The 16,895-nt window shown below is 40.8% G+C and overlaps 1 protein-coding gene across 1 annotated transcript; it reads right to left on the reverse strand.

Annotated features, from left to right (window-relative positions):
* Positions 1–702: 702 nt before the first annotated feature.
* LOC139590347 (p53 apoptosis effector related to PMP-22-like) lies at positions 703–16,549 on the reverse strand. The gene is made up of 3 exons (XM_071427926.1): positions 16,250–16,549; positions 2,583–2,726; positions 703–2,332 (listed from the first exon to the last, which is right to left on the reverse strand). The coding sequence occupies exons 1-3, from the start codon at positions 16,458–16,460 to the stop codon at positions 2,118–2,120; spliced, it is 570 nt and encodes a 189-aa protein (XP_071284027.1). The 5' UTR covers positions 16,461–16,549; the 3' UTR covers positions 703–2,117.
* Between the last annotated feature and the right edge of the window lie 346 nt (positions 16,550–16,895).

Consider the following 16,895-nt stretch of genomic DNA (forward strand, 5'->3'; position numbering starts at 1 on the left):
CCCTGAGCAGGACCGTGCTGCTTTCCTACTCGGTGAACACGAGTGCGTTACCGTCTGTAGCACATCAAGGCACAGAATCATGTGCAGGCACGCAGCTCCATAAGCCCCTAAGCAAACAGAGCAGTCCATAAGTGTCCACTATTCTCATGTGCTTCTGAACAAGGCCTTGGGAGACAGCCAGCATAGGACTGAAGAATAACACAAGCTGTAGTTGTGATGCTGGATGTCAAATTTCAGCCAGCATACTCAGGTACTCCCAGGTGGTGCCTGAGAAGAGGAGGCTTTGGGGGCTTCCACAGTTCCCTACTCTCAGTAGAGAACAAAAGTTAAGACTTATTTTTGAAATAATACATAGATACTGTATTTTATTAGGTGTAATAAGCATAATGAAAATATTTATTATAAGTTTTTTCTCCTGAATGGATAATATTACACGAAGAATTACAAGTGATTTTATACTAATTGTGTTCTCAATTGTATTTCACTTTGATTTTCTTCCAGCTAGGAAATATTTTTTAAGTGTATTTATATGTTCTTGCCTAATTATTCCTTGTTGCATATATTCTCCCATTGTTTATACTCTACTCATCTCTCAGTCTTACTGATCAAGGCTAGGAGACACTCCATAAAAGTGAATGGAGTTAACCACTTAAAAAAACCCAACCAACCAACAAAACAAACAAACAAAAAACTCCAAACAACCCAGGTGAAGCCCTGTGTCTTTATTAATTTTAGCTACCAAAAAAGTTTAACTGAAAAATTTTCCACCTCTAATTTGTTGAAACAAAGAACACTTGGCAGGGCTTTTCATAGAACACAAAATTACAAAATTGCAGATGTGTTACAAGCTAATAAACCTCAGTAGTTAAGGATCTAGATGAGACTCCTTTTCCACATAACATATAATCCTTTTTTTTCAATTAAGAGAATGAATTGAATGTTATAAAGTTAGGTTTAACAAGGCAGAAACCAGCAGCGTCTTGAGTATACTTCATTCCTTGCAGTATATTGAGGCACTGTGGAGCATAGGATGCTGGAAAATGCTTTATGATGTGATTTTCTCTGTGAGAGCTTTGGTATGAGTTGGTAAGGGGTGTTTATGCATTTTACAGTTACATATGAAAGTATACACTTTCCATTTTTAAAATACTTAAGAACAGCACATGAACAAGAAAGGAGTCTTTTAGCAACTGTATGATACTTACACTCACACTGCTCCAGCTCAACTCCTGAGGTGCAGGGACATCATACCTGACCTTTCTACACTGGATGAAAAAGCTGGGCCAATATAGCAGAGCATTTTAAAGTCATAGGTTTTGATACAGCAGAAAAAAAAATGTCAAGACACCCAAGAAGAAAGCCACACCAGGGGCTTTATCAAACCAGGTCTGCAGGTTGCAGGGGTGGCTTGAAATCCCTTCTGCCTCTGCCCACTCTGTACTGGCACCAGCAATGGCACACCAGGATTCTTAAGGCTTTACTGGTGTTTCTTGCTTACTCTTGCAAATATTTAGAAATAAATACATTCCACATGAATGAGCAAAAGTCAAGATGCTGGCTCTGGTAGGGAGCTTTAATCCCTTCTTTACTCTGTCCTTATCTCTGGCTTAAGTGAATGAATGAAAAATAGAAGCAAAGCTATGAAGTGCTGGCTGACTAATTTACTATTTGGCAGTCAGTCGGTAAATGTATTTGACTTTTTGAAAATTGTGCAAAGTCTTCAGGTTAAAGATGATACATACAAAATGGGATTTTTCTGAGTTTCCTTCAGGAAGATGATACATGTTGTTTTGTTTATTGCCAGTTTAATAAGTTTATCTGAATTTAATTACAATTGTGAAGGTATTTAAAATGCAATGGAATCCGCATAAATTCCACTCATGGGAATGAATGAGGAAAACCAAGGGGTTTTAACATTTGTGCTTTATCTGACCAACCCACATCAGATCTGAAGGTCCAAAATAGAGAAGATAACTTTACTGCAGATGCCAGTGCCATATTTCTACACACATTAGAAAAGTTTCCAGCCTTTTCTACTAACATCTGATGACAATATTCTGAAAAACGTAGCTAGTCTGTCAGGTATCTCTGGAATATGAACACATTTTTCCTGGTGCTTATGGGGAAGAGTAAAAATATGTGGGCTTGACATTACCCAGGATCTGATCTTCATAGTTAGGAAGGCAGCAGAAGAAGAATCCCAAGCATATTTCCATAATGGCGGTGGTCCAGCCAAAGCCATAGGCCCAGCTGAACATATTGATTCCTGTCATCTCAATTTCAGATGAGAACTTTACTGGGTAAATGACCAGGCCCATGATGGAGAACACAGCTGAGGAAACAGGAGAAAACAAAAAAATGTTTAACACCCAGCACACTGCCATCCTCCATAACCCCTGTAGCTAAACCCATCCATGTTTTGAAGGATCTGAAAATCAATCCAGTGCCATGAGAGACTTTGATTTTTCATAGAGAGCTCAATTGCACACAGGCAGAGACTTGGGTATCTAATCTGAGGAAAATATCAGTTCTGGAATGGATATATCTGCACAAGCTAAACTTGACTCCACGTGCTGCCTTACCAGCCACGAACAGCAGGCCTCCGATCCCACGGATGAAGTTGAACCGAAGTGTGTCGATGGCAAATGCTATGATGGCCAGTGCAAAACAGATGACTAGAAGTAGAAAGCCAACCAGGTATGTGGCAGCAGCAGCTCTTCCCCAGGCTGAAATCAGAAGGAAGATACATTAGAAAGGAACAAAAACAAAAACAAAGGCTTGTTTTTTTCTGGTTAGTAAGTAAGGATTAGTTTTAAAACCTGAGAAAAAAGGATCATCTCCCAAGAAAGAAAGCATGGGAGCTTTCTCTCCTCTTGTGACGTGGGCATTTCAGTTTCACAAGAAATCATACACTAAGTGCAGAAGGCATGAAATTCCAATTGGTCTTCTCATGCAGAATGAAATGGGGGCTTGGGTGCAAGCTTACTGTTTAGTTTTAACAGTTAAGTATTAAGAGAGAAATGGCTTTAAAGGTGTAAAACTGGACACTGTCCTCAGCAGATGCCATGAAATCAGCTTCCTTTTGCACAGGCAAGGAGAATTAAACTGTCCCTGGAACTAATAAAATCTTCCTTCAAAACAAAGTGTTTATAAAAGCACAACCTATCTGGCAAACTTAAAGGTATGGAAATAGCCCATAAATGTCAAAATTCAGTGATTTCTGTCTTTCAGCCTTAGTTTAGCTCTGTGTCCTAAATGGAGCTAAGGATTTGGAATCTGTTTTGTGGGGAAATTGGATCTCTGATTTTCGTCCAAATTTAGAACTTCAATTCAAAAAGCTTATTCCAGATATTAATTCTTTCATTTTCAAATTATAAATTTTTATGTTATTACATGCTAAAGCAAAGCATATTGCATTGGCATAATACAACTGGAAAAATAATATTTATTTAATATTTCAAGACTTGAGGAGCAACTACTGCTCAAAGAGATCAAATTTTCTGGATGTAGAAAAGCCACTCTGACACATTTTAAATTATGTATTAAATTGAGTAAGCAGTTAAAGCTGCTAGGCATCTACAGATTTCATCCCCTCATCTAAGCCACTATGTCTTTGTCAAGTGTTGGCTTCTAACCAAAAATATGCAACAGCAGTGCCAAAAAATTATCACAGCCCAAACAACCCTGACAATAATTACAACTCAACTTAAATGCAGTGCATGCTGTTCAGTAAAAGTTCCCTCTGAAACTGAGTAAGTAGCCTACCAATTTGTTTGCTTTAAGCATGGAAGTAATAAAATGCAAAGTGTCTTGTCTTTCCCTTGACCAGAGTCAAGTAAGCATGAAAGCAAACGACCTGTCCTCAGTGAGTGACAGCTTGGTGTTTGATCTGTCTTTCCCCAGGGCCCACACCACCACTACTATTAGGCAAGAAAAATGGATCAGGATTTTCCAGCTATCCTTTTCTACCCCTCAGTCCATCAAAACCAATTTCCCTTTTGTTTGCTTTTCAACATTCTCCCTGCTTTATGATTCCTACTCCATTCTAGCTATCACACTATATCTTCAGTTTTATTTCATCTCCATTCTCTTTCTTATTCCACAAAGTTTCTGTCTGCTTGTAGGGCTTTTCAACTGGGTTGTTTTTCCCAGTAAACAGGCAGCTGCTTGAGAAGATTGAAAGGAACAGCAATTGTGATCTTACATCTCATTTTTTAGCCCAGTGTTTTAGCTCAAGCTCTTCTCTCTAGGAGTTTACAGGGGGCTCAGAGGTAGAGTGTGCAGTGTGGAGGCACAGGAGGGAGGACAGCACCTCAGGCAGAGTATCAAAAGAAAAAGTCAAGGAGAGGAATTTCTTATACTCCTCAATATACCCCATTGAAGGTGTTCCTATTCCTAGTCTCCCTGTTACCCCTTTAAAACAGCAAAAAAAGGGGCATCTGACCATAAGAGATGTTTCTCAGCAACGGTGACCTCATTGCTCTTGGATACAAGAGTTCTGGATACTTCTGGTAAAAAGGTGAAATTACAAGAACATCTAGAACTTCTTAGATGCACAATTGCTTGTGGTCCTGGCAAAGGAGCAGACTCAGAGCACAGCTGCCTGTCCAGCAAGTTCTGAGACACCAGGAGTCCTGGGGGTTCCATCTCCCCTGCTGCCAAAGCTCAGCCCTGCTTGCCAAGAGCAGCTGACGGTAGAGCACCAAGCCTGGGGTGGGAGCAGCACCTGGGCTGGGGGCTCAGGGAGCTGTGCCTGGTGGCTGCAGACATGTGGGGTGGCACCTTGCCCATGCCAGCAGCTCCCTCCCCCGCCAGGCTCAGCCAGGTGTTTTTCCTGAAGCAGTGTTCCAAATGCTGTGACTGTATGGAAGCAGATTGGGCGCATGCCCAGCCCACTGGGCACTGGCTATGTGGCAAGAAGAGACATGCTTGTTGCAGGATGCTTACACCATTTGGAGCATTGCTCAATCACCTGACAGCCAATTTTGTGTCTCCCAGTTCTACAAAAGAGAAAAAAACCCCTTCAACGTTGGAAGAAAAACAGCACACAGCTCCAAGACAGTAGAGTGCATGAAGAGTAAGTCTCTACAGGGGTTTTTTTGAAGAAAAGTATTCTGAGTTCATCTGCCCTTTGCAAAAAGCAGCAGCTATCAGTACTCTAAGACCATAGTGTGTAAACATCTTACCTTTCTAGAGTAAAAGGTAACAAATGCTTTGTGCACCAATAATTGCAACTGTTTCTGTATTTCAGATGCTTATTTTATCTTGTGCCGGCCAGGAGTACTAGAATAGTTTAGTTCTTTTCAAATAGAACCAAGACTTAATATTTCTTAAAAATGTCAGAATTAGAAGAATTAAATTGGTCAAAATACACTGACAAGCAAGTGGCTAATTTAGTCCCAGATATTTTCCAATCTTTCAATGTTGTGGGGTTTTTTTGTCATTAATATTGAGTTAAAATAGAAATAAATTGTTCTATCTGCAAAGCTTGTTCTTAAAAATGTGAACTCTAGGCCAAGGAATCCTCACAGGTGCAACACCAATTCAGTGTATTCTTGGCTGTAAAGTGAGTTAAAACCTGAAAGAGCCCAGTCCACCTGTCACCGAATCAAAATTGAAACAGAGGGAGCAGCAGCTTACAGGATATCAAACTGAGTTTGTAAAAATATTCAGCAGTTTTTGAGATCTATTTTCTCAACCCCAAAAATGGTAATGATCTTTTGGCTGTTTAAGAGTTAAAATGTGCTTGTGAGAAAATAAACCTGTTTATACAAAAATGTCCTTGAATACCAGCATCAACCAGCATCATCTTGTAACACTTCGGTGCCAGTCCCATTTTTCCCTTTTCCAGTTCCTCCAACAGCTGAAAGAACACCAGTGAACACTATGAAAGGGTTTGTGGCAGCTACACACCAGCCACTCTTCAAAACTCCTTCTAACTGGCAATTTTCTGAGCAATTTTGTCTTAAACAAGACACTGCTATCCCAAACAGGCAAGAGGAACCCATGTCCTCACACCTGTCTCAAGCGGGCGAGGACAGTGTTTCTGATAACAGAGCTTTGTATGTCAATCAGCAGTGATTTGTGGGAGTCTGGGCTGCCCGAAGTGAATACAGTAGTATGTGACCACTGGAAAATGGAAATAACTGCCTGACTTCTACAGCTCCCTGCTTTGTGAGAAGATCCCTGAGCTAATTTAGAGACCAGAAAGAGCCCTCCATGCCAGGACAGAGCTCATGATACCTTGCGAGCTCCATAATTAGCTGAGACAAAATTCAATAATAACAGATTTATTACTCTGCTATTAAAACTAACTCAGGTTGGAGGCAGCATGACTACCTCTTGTATTGCACCATATAAACACATTTTGATTATCCTATATCTGGCTGCAGCCATAGGGAAGCTGATGGACTTAATTAGACATCCAGGTCTAAGAATATCTCCAGTTTCCTGCCTTCCTTATTTTACTCCCTCACACATTTTACAGTTTATGAAAATGTAAATACTGTCAGTGCTTCACACAAAAAGAAACAAACTTTCTTGCTCAGCAGTAAGTTGAGCCAAAACTTTGAACCACCAAACCTAGTATTTCCTTAGCCTGTCATCTTCATGCTCCAAAAGCTCCATGCTTCAAAAAAAGGGGTGTTGTGTCTTGAAAATATAAGCTTTACTTCCTCCATGACAAATATAAATGCCCAAGTTCCTGGTGTATGTGTTTCAAAACATGGGAAAACACTCACAATAACATTGGAAAACGCTCACAATAACATTCTCATGTTTTTCTTTGATCTAGTACTCCTACACCACATAAACTGCTGAGTTTCTCCTTGGGTGACATTTTCTGAAAGCAACCCCAGAGAGTTCAGAAGTACCGCTCCTTGTATGATCAATAAGAACATACTTCTCCAAATTTTCCTCTTTGCTGGAAGCTAAATACACAACTAGCATTGGAAAGAAAAACAAGTATTTATTGTCAGCTCAAATACACCAACAATTATCTAGAGGTTGTTGCTGACTGATCATTTTCACACTGCAGTGAATTGGGCAGCAATTTGAGGAAGGGTAGCTTTAATTCACAAGAACCAGGGAGGGGTGAAAGAAAATGTAACAGACATTTTGCTCTGTTATCCTTCATACCATGGAGGGAAAGAAACATAGACCCTGCAGTTCCAGCTGCAGTCTTGCAAAGCAACTCTTAGGAGAACTAAAATCTGCTGTGGTAGCGATTCATCTCTGTGTTGTACGTAAGGAGGATATTTCTAGGCTGAGTTTGCAGAGCTCAACCTGTTTAACATCTCTCTGATTAAAGGGAAAGAGTATTATTTTGGAAACAAAGCTGAACTCACTTGAGTTTCTCAACCTGGCGTTCTTTGTCAGGGTGTGGCGAGCACTGCAGAGCACATGCTTCACTTTGGAAAGGAACCACTTTGGCCAGGTTTTAGCCATTTCCCTTTGGCTGGTTCTCCTCAAGTAAGTTTCCATGTGAAAGTGCACATGTTTGCAGCAGAACTCATGTTCCCTTAGCATGACTCTTAAGGTGGTCCATCAAACCCATTAACCCACATCTCTACCAGCCAAAGCTGCTGGTGTGCATGCACACCCTTTCATCAGGACTCTCTCTGGATTTCCTGTGTTACCTGTGCAACACGACACAGTGCAAAATCCTATCTTCTGGAAATACCGACTCTGTAACACGCCAGCTGTGGGGAATTTCTGTGCTCTTTCTGGAAACAAATGCACACTATAATCTCTGCAATTGTTTGCTGATCATGTGAGCTGGCATGGAAATACCAGTGTGCATGTGTTTGTATACAGCCAAGATAAATCAGAAACTACCAAAAGCAGCTTCTTTTGAATAAACTGCATGTGCAGACTGAAAGCCATTGACTGAAAATTATTTCAAAGGAAGTTTGTACAACTGAGAAGAAGATCACATATTAGTCATGGATAATTTATGAACAGAATAAAAGGAGGAAAATAATATCAAAGATATGATTACATGTGTACTATTTTCCGAGTTTCTGTCTTCATTGCATCTGGATCTTCATTCAGAGAACTTCATTCTCTGTATATCTTTCATATGGGTAGTCAATACTGGAGGATTTTTTTGGTTGAAATTTATATCTTTTGCAATGGAATACAATATTTTTAGTCTTTCTGTATGGCATCCTCTTTGGTAACTCTGTTCTTTTCACCCTAGAATTACTTTATTAGAATGCATCGGCTGTGAATATGGATTTCTCATTTAATAACAGAGTATTGTCTTAGGAAAGTCATTTTTGTGTAAGCCAGAACCAGCTTTTATCTTGCCACTATTTAAGAGACAACCATGGAAACAGAGAATGACCTATTTAGGTTCACATTAGGATAATGTCATGGCCAAAGTTTCTCAAGGATTAGTAACAGGTCCCATATAAATGAGAAAGGATTAGGACACTAGGACAATTACCCCATAAGAATGATTTTAGGTGACAACATTAAGGAAAAGAACATTTATGAGTAGTTCTTCTATCAATAAAACATAGTATACATTAGCAGAAGGCAGTGTTTTGTCCATAGCTGTATGCTAAAATGATAGCTCAGTGTGGCTTGCTGGGCTTTAACTCCTTTAAAGGAAAAACCTATTAATTCCTCACCCCTGACTTCACCCACCAACAAACATAGGCAAAACCTTTATGTAATCTGAAACCCTCCTTTCTTACTGAGGCAAGCAATTAAACTTAGAAGCGATTCTGAGTTGAATTTGAGGGGAGGAGCAGTTACGTCTTGAGGGAGTGGTTCAAATTCATCTCATCATAAGCTCAGGCGTGTACAGGCTTGACTTACAAGCTGGCTTCTGCAAATCCTGCATTAATGAGGGCTGCTCCCTGATGCTTGCTTAGTGCTGGGAAAGCAGAAGGGGCAGAAGGGCTAGAGCCATCATCAAAGGGAGCACCAAGGGAGTAAGTTAGATATTAAATATAATGCACATACAGTGCCTCAAAATTGAAGGTTTGCTCACAAGAGAGTCAGGGAGTACCCCTATCTCACATTCTCTTCATAAGCAGTTGCACACACTGGGAAAATCTCAGGATTAAAGCTCAGCCCCATACACTTCATTGCTATAACATTTTTTCCTCCTATTTTTTTTTCCTATTTATTTTAAATTAAAGCAGGATTACTTATACTTGGATGTGTACATGGGGTTTGGGAGGGTCAGGTAAATAAAATAAGTAAGGTATTGATTAATCGGTTAATTTACATAAGCTCAGTTAATGAGAATAGCAAGATGTACCTGCTCCCTAATTACCTCTGAGTGGGTTGAAATATTTAATGTGAATTAAACAGCATCGATTTCCATGATAATACAGGCTACGAACTAGGACTTTTAATCAAAACAGTAGAGTGGAACCTTTTTAAAAAAAGTTCTTTTTAAGTTTTATATTCCCAAAGTCATTTGGGACTAATGAACACTGAATTTACATCTTATTTCCATGTGCACCAAGAATTGTTGTCACTCTTGATCTGCAGTTTTCATGCAGAGTGAGCAAACTTTGTTCTGAAACCTTAATGAAAATCACCTTTTGCACTAGGGAATTCCCCACTAACAGACAGCAGCTGTGAACCTGGATCTGATTTTCTGATAGAAGCAAAATTTTACTGTTTGCAAAATAAAACCCTCAGAATATAAGCAGAAGTCATGCTTTGTACTCATAAAAATATATTGAATTTATTTACTCTTCTTGCTAATGAAACGGCTTTTACAATGCACCCTGAAAATCTTTGTCCCTTTCTGCTTTCTGCTGATGAGGCTGTTAAGTTAACTGCACAGACACTTCCTATTTTTCTGGGGCCTGATTTGGGCACAGCATGCATATGTCAGCACAGTAGGTGACATTAGATGTACTCAGTTTCAGATTAGTAATTCAGCAGGACTGAAGTGAAGTGTTATTTAGTACTAGCAGAAGGAAGCCAGATACCTCTGGAACACAGGCTAGTATCAGCACTCCACCAGCTACTTTGAGTTCCTGGGAATTTTTGAGCAATGAGTTATTTTGTAATGGTACTTGATGAAGAAGAAACATGGCATCACAGTGCTCACTGAGTAAGTGTGTTTGAAGCATCTCAGAACAGCACAAGCTGCCAGTAAAAAGTGATACAGAAATGTGAAAGAATGTTCTGAGAGTTTTGTTTCTTTTGCTGTTTAACACCTTCTCACTTAAGTAATATGTTTAAACCTACACTGGAATATGAAATGCATCTTGCAGCCCTTATCACTGCTCAGACTATGGAGATGTTGTTATGGAAATGCTGTATTAGACTACCTCAATAAACTAGAGGAACAGATGAGGTGAAGAGGATTGAGAGTTTGGCCACAAGTTTCCACATGCTGTCAGCAGAGATGCCTCCTATGTAAGTGCCTGGAATCTTCAGGGTCTGAAAATGCAAAGTGTTGAGGATCTCCTCAAAATCCTTAGCACCAGCAGTTCATATCTCCTGATGGGTAGATGAGAATGTTCCACACGACTGCTATTTTTCCACATAATCTGACCGTAAGGGAAGGCTGGATAATAAACAGTGGGATTACATGTGCAATTGCTCTCTGGAGCGTTAATTACTCAAGAGTATTACTATTATTTAGAAACAAATCTGATTAAATCAGTCTGCCACAGAAATTATAAAAGTACAAACTCTAAAACTACAAGGGAAAGCAGACAAGAAATTGCAGATAAGGAATAAAAATTTTCATGGTAATTAAATGCTCTGGCCTTGATTCCCTTCTCTTATACCTGTTCAGAAACAATGGAGTGTCTTCTACAAGCTGGGGAAAAATCAAATGTTTTCTTTCCTTCTTGCATTATTCCTTACAAACACTGTTGTGATTTTCTCATTCTATGTTAAAACTGTATTTTTGCTATATGTTTAAAACTGTATTTTTTTTTTCTTATTCTAAGCTTTGAATAATTATTGAGTATTCTACATTATTCAGTAACTAATCTTGTAATCTCATTTCTCACTGCTTAATACCAGGGAACATTATACTTTAGGGAAAATGATGTCTTAGGAAATCATATGCTTCTCTACACACTGTAATTAAAACTACAGACAACCACTTTACATAAATATAACTATTTTATGCTACAATACAGCAGGAACAGCAGCAGCCTCTTGTTTTTATTTCACTCTGCACCAAAGGAGTCAAGGTTTGCTCTTTAATCCAGGCCATGTACAGAGCAGAGCTGGGCTCCATCCTGGGTTCTCCCACAGGCTTCTTGATCTGCTCAGAAACCTCCCCAGCCTCTTTCCCAGCTGCAAAGACACTTTTGCAAAACTACATGGATGTTACCAAATTCTGAAAGCTGTTAAGTGCAGAACCTTGACTTCAGGAAAAATCTGCAATAAAGGCCTGGTGACTTGAGCTGGTCCCTACTTCAAAAGCACAGCTACTTGTTTACTTCATTTCTTTTTTGATGTACAGACACCCTCAGATGCCAGAGAGACACTGGGACATCTTGTATGTCCTCCATCTGCTATATCCCATCTTGTCTCTCTGAAAATATCCCCATGTCACTCTGCTTAGGCTGCTTGCTTTATCTTGGGGCAAGTAAGAATTTCCCCATGCTGGGATTAGGTGCTGGCTGTCAGATGTGATGGGAATGTGGGGGAAGGAAAAAGTTTTACGCGGGTAGTGTGGCAGTGGCAAAACTTGGTGCCTGGTCTGTCCTGTGCCCCAGGTGTAATGAGCCACTGCTCTGATGGAGAAGGTCATTTTCCAGAGGGAGAGCTGTGTGGCCAGCAGTGCAAAGGCACTGCTAGGTGTAGTACCAAGAGAGAGACTTTGGAAACTGATCCCAGCTACACCATGTAACCTTGCTGTTGTATCACTACTTGCATATTTTTAGTAAGTGATTTCCATTGTGTTCTTCCTCCAGGATAATAAATGGTGTTTCACTGTAGCGAAAGATTCCGTGGAAACAAAGCTTGGTACAAGAAAAGTGGGGGGAAAAAATCTACTCATCAATGGGGATGCAGAATATTTCTTTTCTCAAAAGGATATTACTTTTGCAACACTTCCTTCTTTCACTTATCCTGTAGCCATACTTATCTGCTGTCATATTTGAAGTAGATTTTGTTCATTATAATCATACTATACTAGCCTTCTTATCTTGTAATATTGCATTCATACTCATAGACCAAAATAAAACTGGATATCTAGTTGCCCATTATTTGCCTGGAAGACAAGCTGCACAAAGGGGTCCCTTCCAGATGGCAAAAGCATTCATCCCTCCACTAATCTCCACAGCTACAAACCCTCCATGCATCCTAGGAGAAATCTATAATAGAATATTACAATGTGAAAATAACTGAAGATGTGGATTTCACTTGCCATATGGAAATGCCTTTTCCTGATTTTTTCCCCAAGATCTCTGTTTGCACTATGCAAATAAGATGACCTCATCAACATACACTTTAAAATTTCAGTTGTTCTGATGCCAGCATCTGCAAATGGAAGAACTGCAAGGCTGGATGGAAGATAAGAAGGGACAAGTGTAGTCACAAGTTTTTCACCCTTTGTGCATTACATTCAGATGAATAAAATCAGTTATTTCTCCCCACATTATTTATTATGTATTTACCTACACATGTTTAAACATCTTCAAAGCCTGCAGTGGAATAAATTACATACTGAAGAAATGTCTCAGGTCTGCAAGACACACCTTGTTCAAGACAGGTAATACAGCCAAAGAACAAGAAAAACAAAGGAGTGCTGTGCCAGCATCATGATGGGATTTAGCCTGTGCATTTTCTTTGTAAGCTCATCCATGTCCACAGAGGTACATTCCATATTGCTCATTATCTATCTAAAAAGTCTTAATCTCTCTTTGTATGTGTTCAAGCATGTCATCAGATTGAGCCCTTTGTTTTTCCAAGTGCAATAACAATGAAGCGCTAGAGCAATGAATTTCTCAGTCCCTCATCCTAAATTTCCTGCATTTTGAGTGAGTGTGTAATGCACTGGATATTTTCTCCTAGAAAGTTCTATTTATTTGAACTAAATGTGCTTGAAAAGCAACAGTCTTTGATAAAGTCTACATGAGTGTCATATGTTTAAAGCAGATGATCTGAAGTCTTGGAGAAGATAACAGAGTGTATAAACTCTTCATATTCTCACTTTCCACAGAGCTCATAAACTTTGCAAAAGAGCACGGGTTAGCAGATTATTTCACAAAAGGTAAGTGTACCAGTGGAGTTACTCCACTGCCTTTTCAAGAAAAAAGAAAAAAAAAGTAAATCAAAACCTCTGAATTGCACTGATGCAGCCAATGAAATAGTCAACCTTCTTCCCTTCCAATATAATCAACCTCAGTGACATTGGGTTTTTGCCTTTCAACTATATAAACACATCTTGAGCCAAACAACCGAGATTCAAGGGGAATTATAAACATTGCACATGCAGAATTTGATTTGAATTTGCACATTATAATTAACGACTTGCAAGGATGTTGCAATTACATCTAATTATGATAGGATGAAGATGACTGTAGTGGATTAAGATAACTACACTGTCCAAGTCATGTTGACAATATTTGCTGGCAGCTGCTGGGGTACACATACATATAATGTTTATCAGTGAAACCACCTCTGCAGGAGGGCCAAATTTCAGAACCTACCCAGCCAGTGGCAGATTAGGCAGGGAAGCTGAGAGTAAAGGTCAGAAGAAACAAGATGGAAACTGTGGAACAGAGGGGGGAAAAGAGATCTTATCTCAGGAATGCTGTAAAACATTTCTGTCCTTTACGTTTACATCACATCTTTGTGCTCAGGAAGGTGTGTAATTACACTTTGTTTAACCAGCACTGTGTTTAGCTTGGCACAAAGTTAAACATCCCACAGAACATGATGCTGAATGCTTGTTTTCCATGACCTTTCTGGAGCACAGTAGATAAATTTAATCCCAGAATTACTAAAAGCCTCTATTTCATCACTAAGGCAGGTACAATCAGGCTCAACACAAGAAGACCTGGATGCTCACAAATGAGATATTCTCATGGCCTGGCCTTTTGGGTGGAATCCAAGACCAGCATCAGCCACCTCTGCCCTGCATGAGAAAAGGTGGGAGTCACAAAAGAAACATCCCAACCCTGCATCACTGAGCATGGAAAAATGTAGAACAGGATTGGATCTGAGCACACCCCACCTCTGTCAAGAAGGGGTCTAAGGGAAAGGCCTGGAAGAGATCAGGACAGTGACATGATTTTGCAGCCTTAACAGTCAGGTCTACTTCTTGGTCAGGGATAACTCACCTCCTGAAGGGCAAGGTCTGCATTTTAATGGCATAATCTGGCAAAGGCAGAAGCCTGGCAGCATAACCCTCTCTTACCTGGCCTTTGCATACCTTGTTTACATACAGCCTTCACATATTCTCCCACTGGCTAGGTGACTCCATTGTGCCAGACATATCCAGGAAATTTTGTCCAGGAGGACTTTGAGGATTTGCTTAGGCTTCCTGGGTATTTAATCACCTTGAACAGTTCAAGTGATAGATGCATGCCTATTGAGGGCATAATGCAGTCATGCAGCTCACAAATAGCATTTCTAATGCTTTCAGAATAGTCAATGGACTCTCCAATGTACCTACTGGATTGTGTCCTGCATGTGTGTACCAAGTCCACAATGTTAGTGTAAAAAGTGCTGGACTTATTGTGGATGTGATTCATGGTAACCCCAGACATTGCAGGACAGTCCTCACAGAGGATGACCTCCCTGATTTGTCTGTAGATGCTGTCCAGTTTCCAGGGAAACTGTGCATGCAGCTGCAGAATTTAAAGCTATCAGAGTGAAGCAGGATAAGGAAATGAAATGCCAAATACCAAATCTAGGTCCCAGAAGTAAGGAAAAATTTCTCTTGTGTTATCAAGACAAGCAAGGTGAAACATCTCGGTGTTTCCTGTCCAGTTAAAGCTGGCATTCATAGCATTCTCCAGGGCCTAACTTGGAGATCAAGAGGAGGGCTTGCTTTTCAGGAAACTAGGAGGAAACTCAGGACTGAGAAGCCCTCTACTAAGCATCATGTTCTTTCTCCTCTCACATGCCATGTGGCAGAGGACCATTTGCTGGCTTGATTTACACCCAGCCACAGAGCTGATGCTGGAGCCCTGAGAGCAGGGCTGGATGGTGATGCTCAGTGGAGCTGGTCATGCCTGGAGCCCTACACTCACAGAGGCCTGCTGCAATTAACTCATTACAGCTGAATTTTGTGCATAGAAGGTAGAGTTTCATGACTTACAATAAACCTTCAGGAACAATTTTGAAGTGCTGTAATAAATGATCCCTGAGATTGCTTAAGCAAGTGCTTTTACTCTTATTTTTAACAAGAAGGGCTGAGATTCTGAGCCCTAGAGAAAAGGTTCTTCCTCGTAATTTGAATGAGCATAAATTTTAAGAACTCTTCAACTTCCATTCCAGTTCAAGCTAACAGCCTTTCATTCACTATTACTTGTTTCAAACCATGGCCAATAGAAAATATACAGAAAGAAAGAAAGGAAATACAAAAAGGAAACAGAGCACATACAGAATGACCCTTCTCTTGGGCTATTCTCCCACACTTGTGGTTTACATCTATTCAAGCTGAAGATTGCACCCAGGTCAACATGTTTAATAGCATGCTTCACCAAAACTTAGTACAAACAAGAAATCCTTTCATCTTTTAAAGCTTTCTTTCATAATCACAAGGAGACTCTTTCACACAACCCACCTACCGGAGCAGTTTCAGAGCAGCATTCTGCAGCCTGACACTCCCTGGGAATATCTTACTGCCATCTTACATTTTTACCTCCCTGTTTCTGGCACTCAAACCTGCTTGTCACACTAATGCCAGGCTTTCCCACACAACTTGTTGTTTGGATGTTTGATCACCAGTAGCCGTTAAGTTTTGAGAAGCAGTGATTAGTGAGAAGAGGTTACCAGGTTCTTCTGAGAGACAAAAAAAATCCTGTATTCCTGTATTATTTTTTGCACAGGTACCGTACCATGTGTGGGTTTTTATGTATTAGGTAATCCTCTAGGTTCTTTTCTGCACAGGGGTGTGAGGGCATTTTATTTCTTCACCCGCTTAGTCGAAAGCCTCGGTGTACTCAGTGACAGTCCCTATTGCCCGTGGCTTCATATATAAATTGGGTGATACATTTAGGAGACCTGCGGGAAGGTGACCTGGGGGATGTGACCCTCTGCTTCAGAGCCTGCTCCCGCCACCCCTGTCGGCGCTTACCGTAGCCCATGAGGGACTCGCAGTTCCATTGCCCACCCTGGTCACCCCTCCTGCAGATCTGCCAGAGCGACGCTTGCAGCACGTAGGGCAAGGTCTGCGACTCCAGCCAGCCCCAGCCCGCCAGCGCGATGATGCCGAAGATGACCCCGATGCCCAGGAGCAGGGGCAGGATCCATCTGCAGCGCGTGTAGTCCAGGCCGTACTTCACCATGGCTGGGGGCAGCTGCTGGCAGGACAAGGCCTCTCTGCCTCAGGCTGGGAGCGATGGCTGCCTCTGCTGAGATCCTGGAAAGGCGCTGCCGGCACCTGAGAACGCCTGTGCAGATATTGGGGAAAAGCTTTTCAGCCAGGACAGACACAGCAGAGAGGGAGGGAGGGAGGGAGGGAAGGAGCTCCACCTAGATTCAGATGAGTAAGAGCTGCCGCTGAGCAATAACCAGTTGAGCTGGGGAGAAGCTTCGAGGCTGGGTTTATCTGTGAGATCTTCTCTGCCCTGCTGACTAGGTAACAAATCAGGAGATGTTTACCCTCAGCATTTAACACTTTCCTTCCTGACTTCCCCACCAACTGCTTTGATTACACCTTTCCATCTTCTAAGGCATTTGCATTATGGCAGGAGAAAGCAAAGATGAGAGGGAACTGTTTG

Source organism: Agelaius tricolor, unplaced genomic scaffold (genome assembly GCF_023055355.1).
Source record: "Agelaius tricolor isolate 1412-34295 unplaced genomic scaffold, bAgeTri1.0.p SCAF_1, whole genome shotgun sequence".
In the NCBI taxonomy this organism is placed as follows: Eukaryota; Metazoa; Chordata; class Aves; order Passeriformes; family Icteridae; genus Agelaius; species Agelaius tricolor.

Bases quoted from the DNA above. Each gene is read 5' to 3' on its own strand.
- LOC139590347 (XM_071427926.1), bottom strand. From the start codon at position 16,460: ATGGTGAAGTACGGCCTGGACTACACGCGCTGCAGATGGATCCTGCCC. The intron at 2,727-16,249 runs GTAAGCGCCGAC...TTCTGATTTCAG, and splicing joins CGAGTCCCTCATGGGCTACG to CCTGGGGAAGAGCTGCTGCT. The intron at 2,333-2,582 runs GTAAGGCAGCAC...CTGTTTCCTCAG, and splicing joins AGGCCTGCTGTTCGTGGCTG to CTGTGTTCTCCATCATGGGC.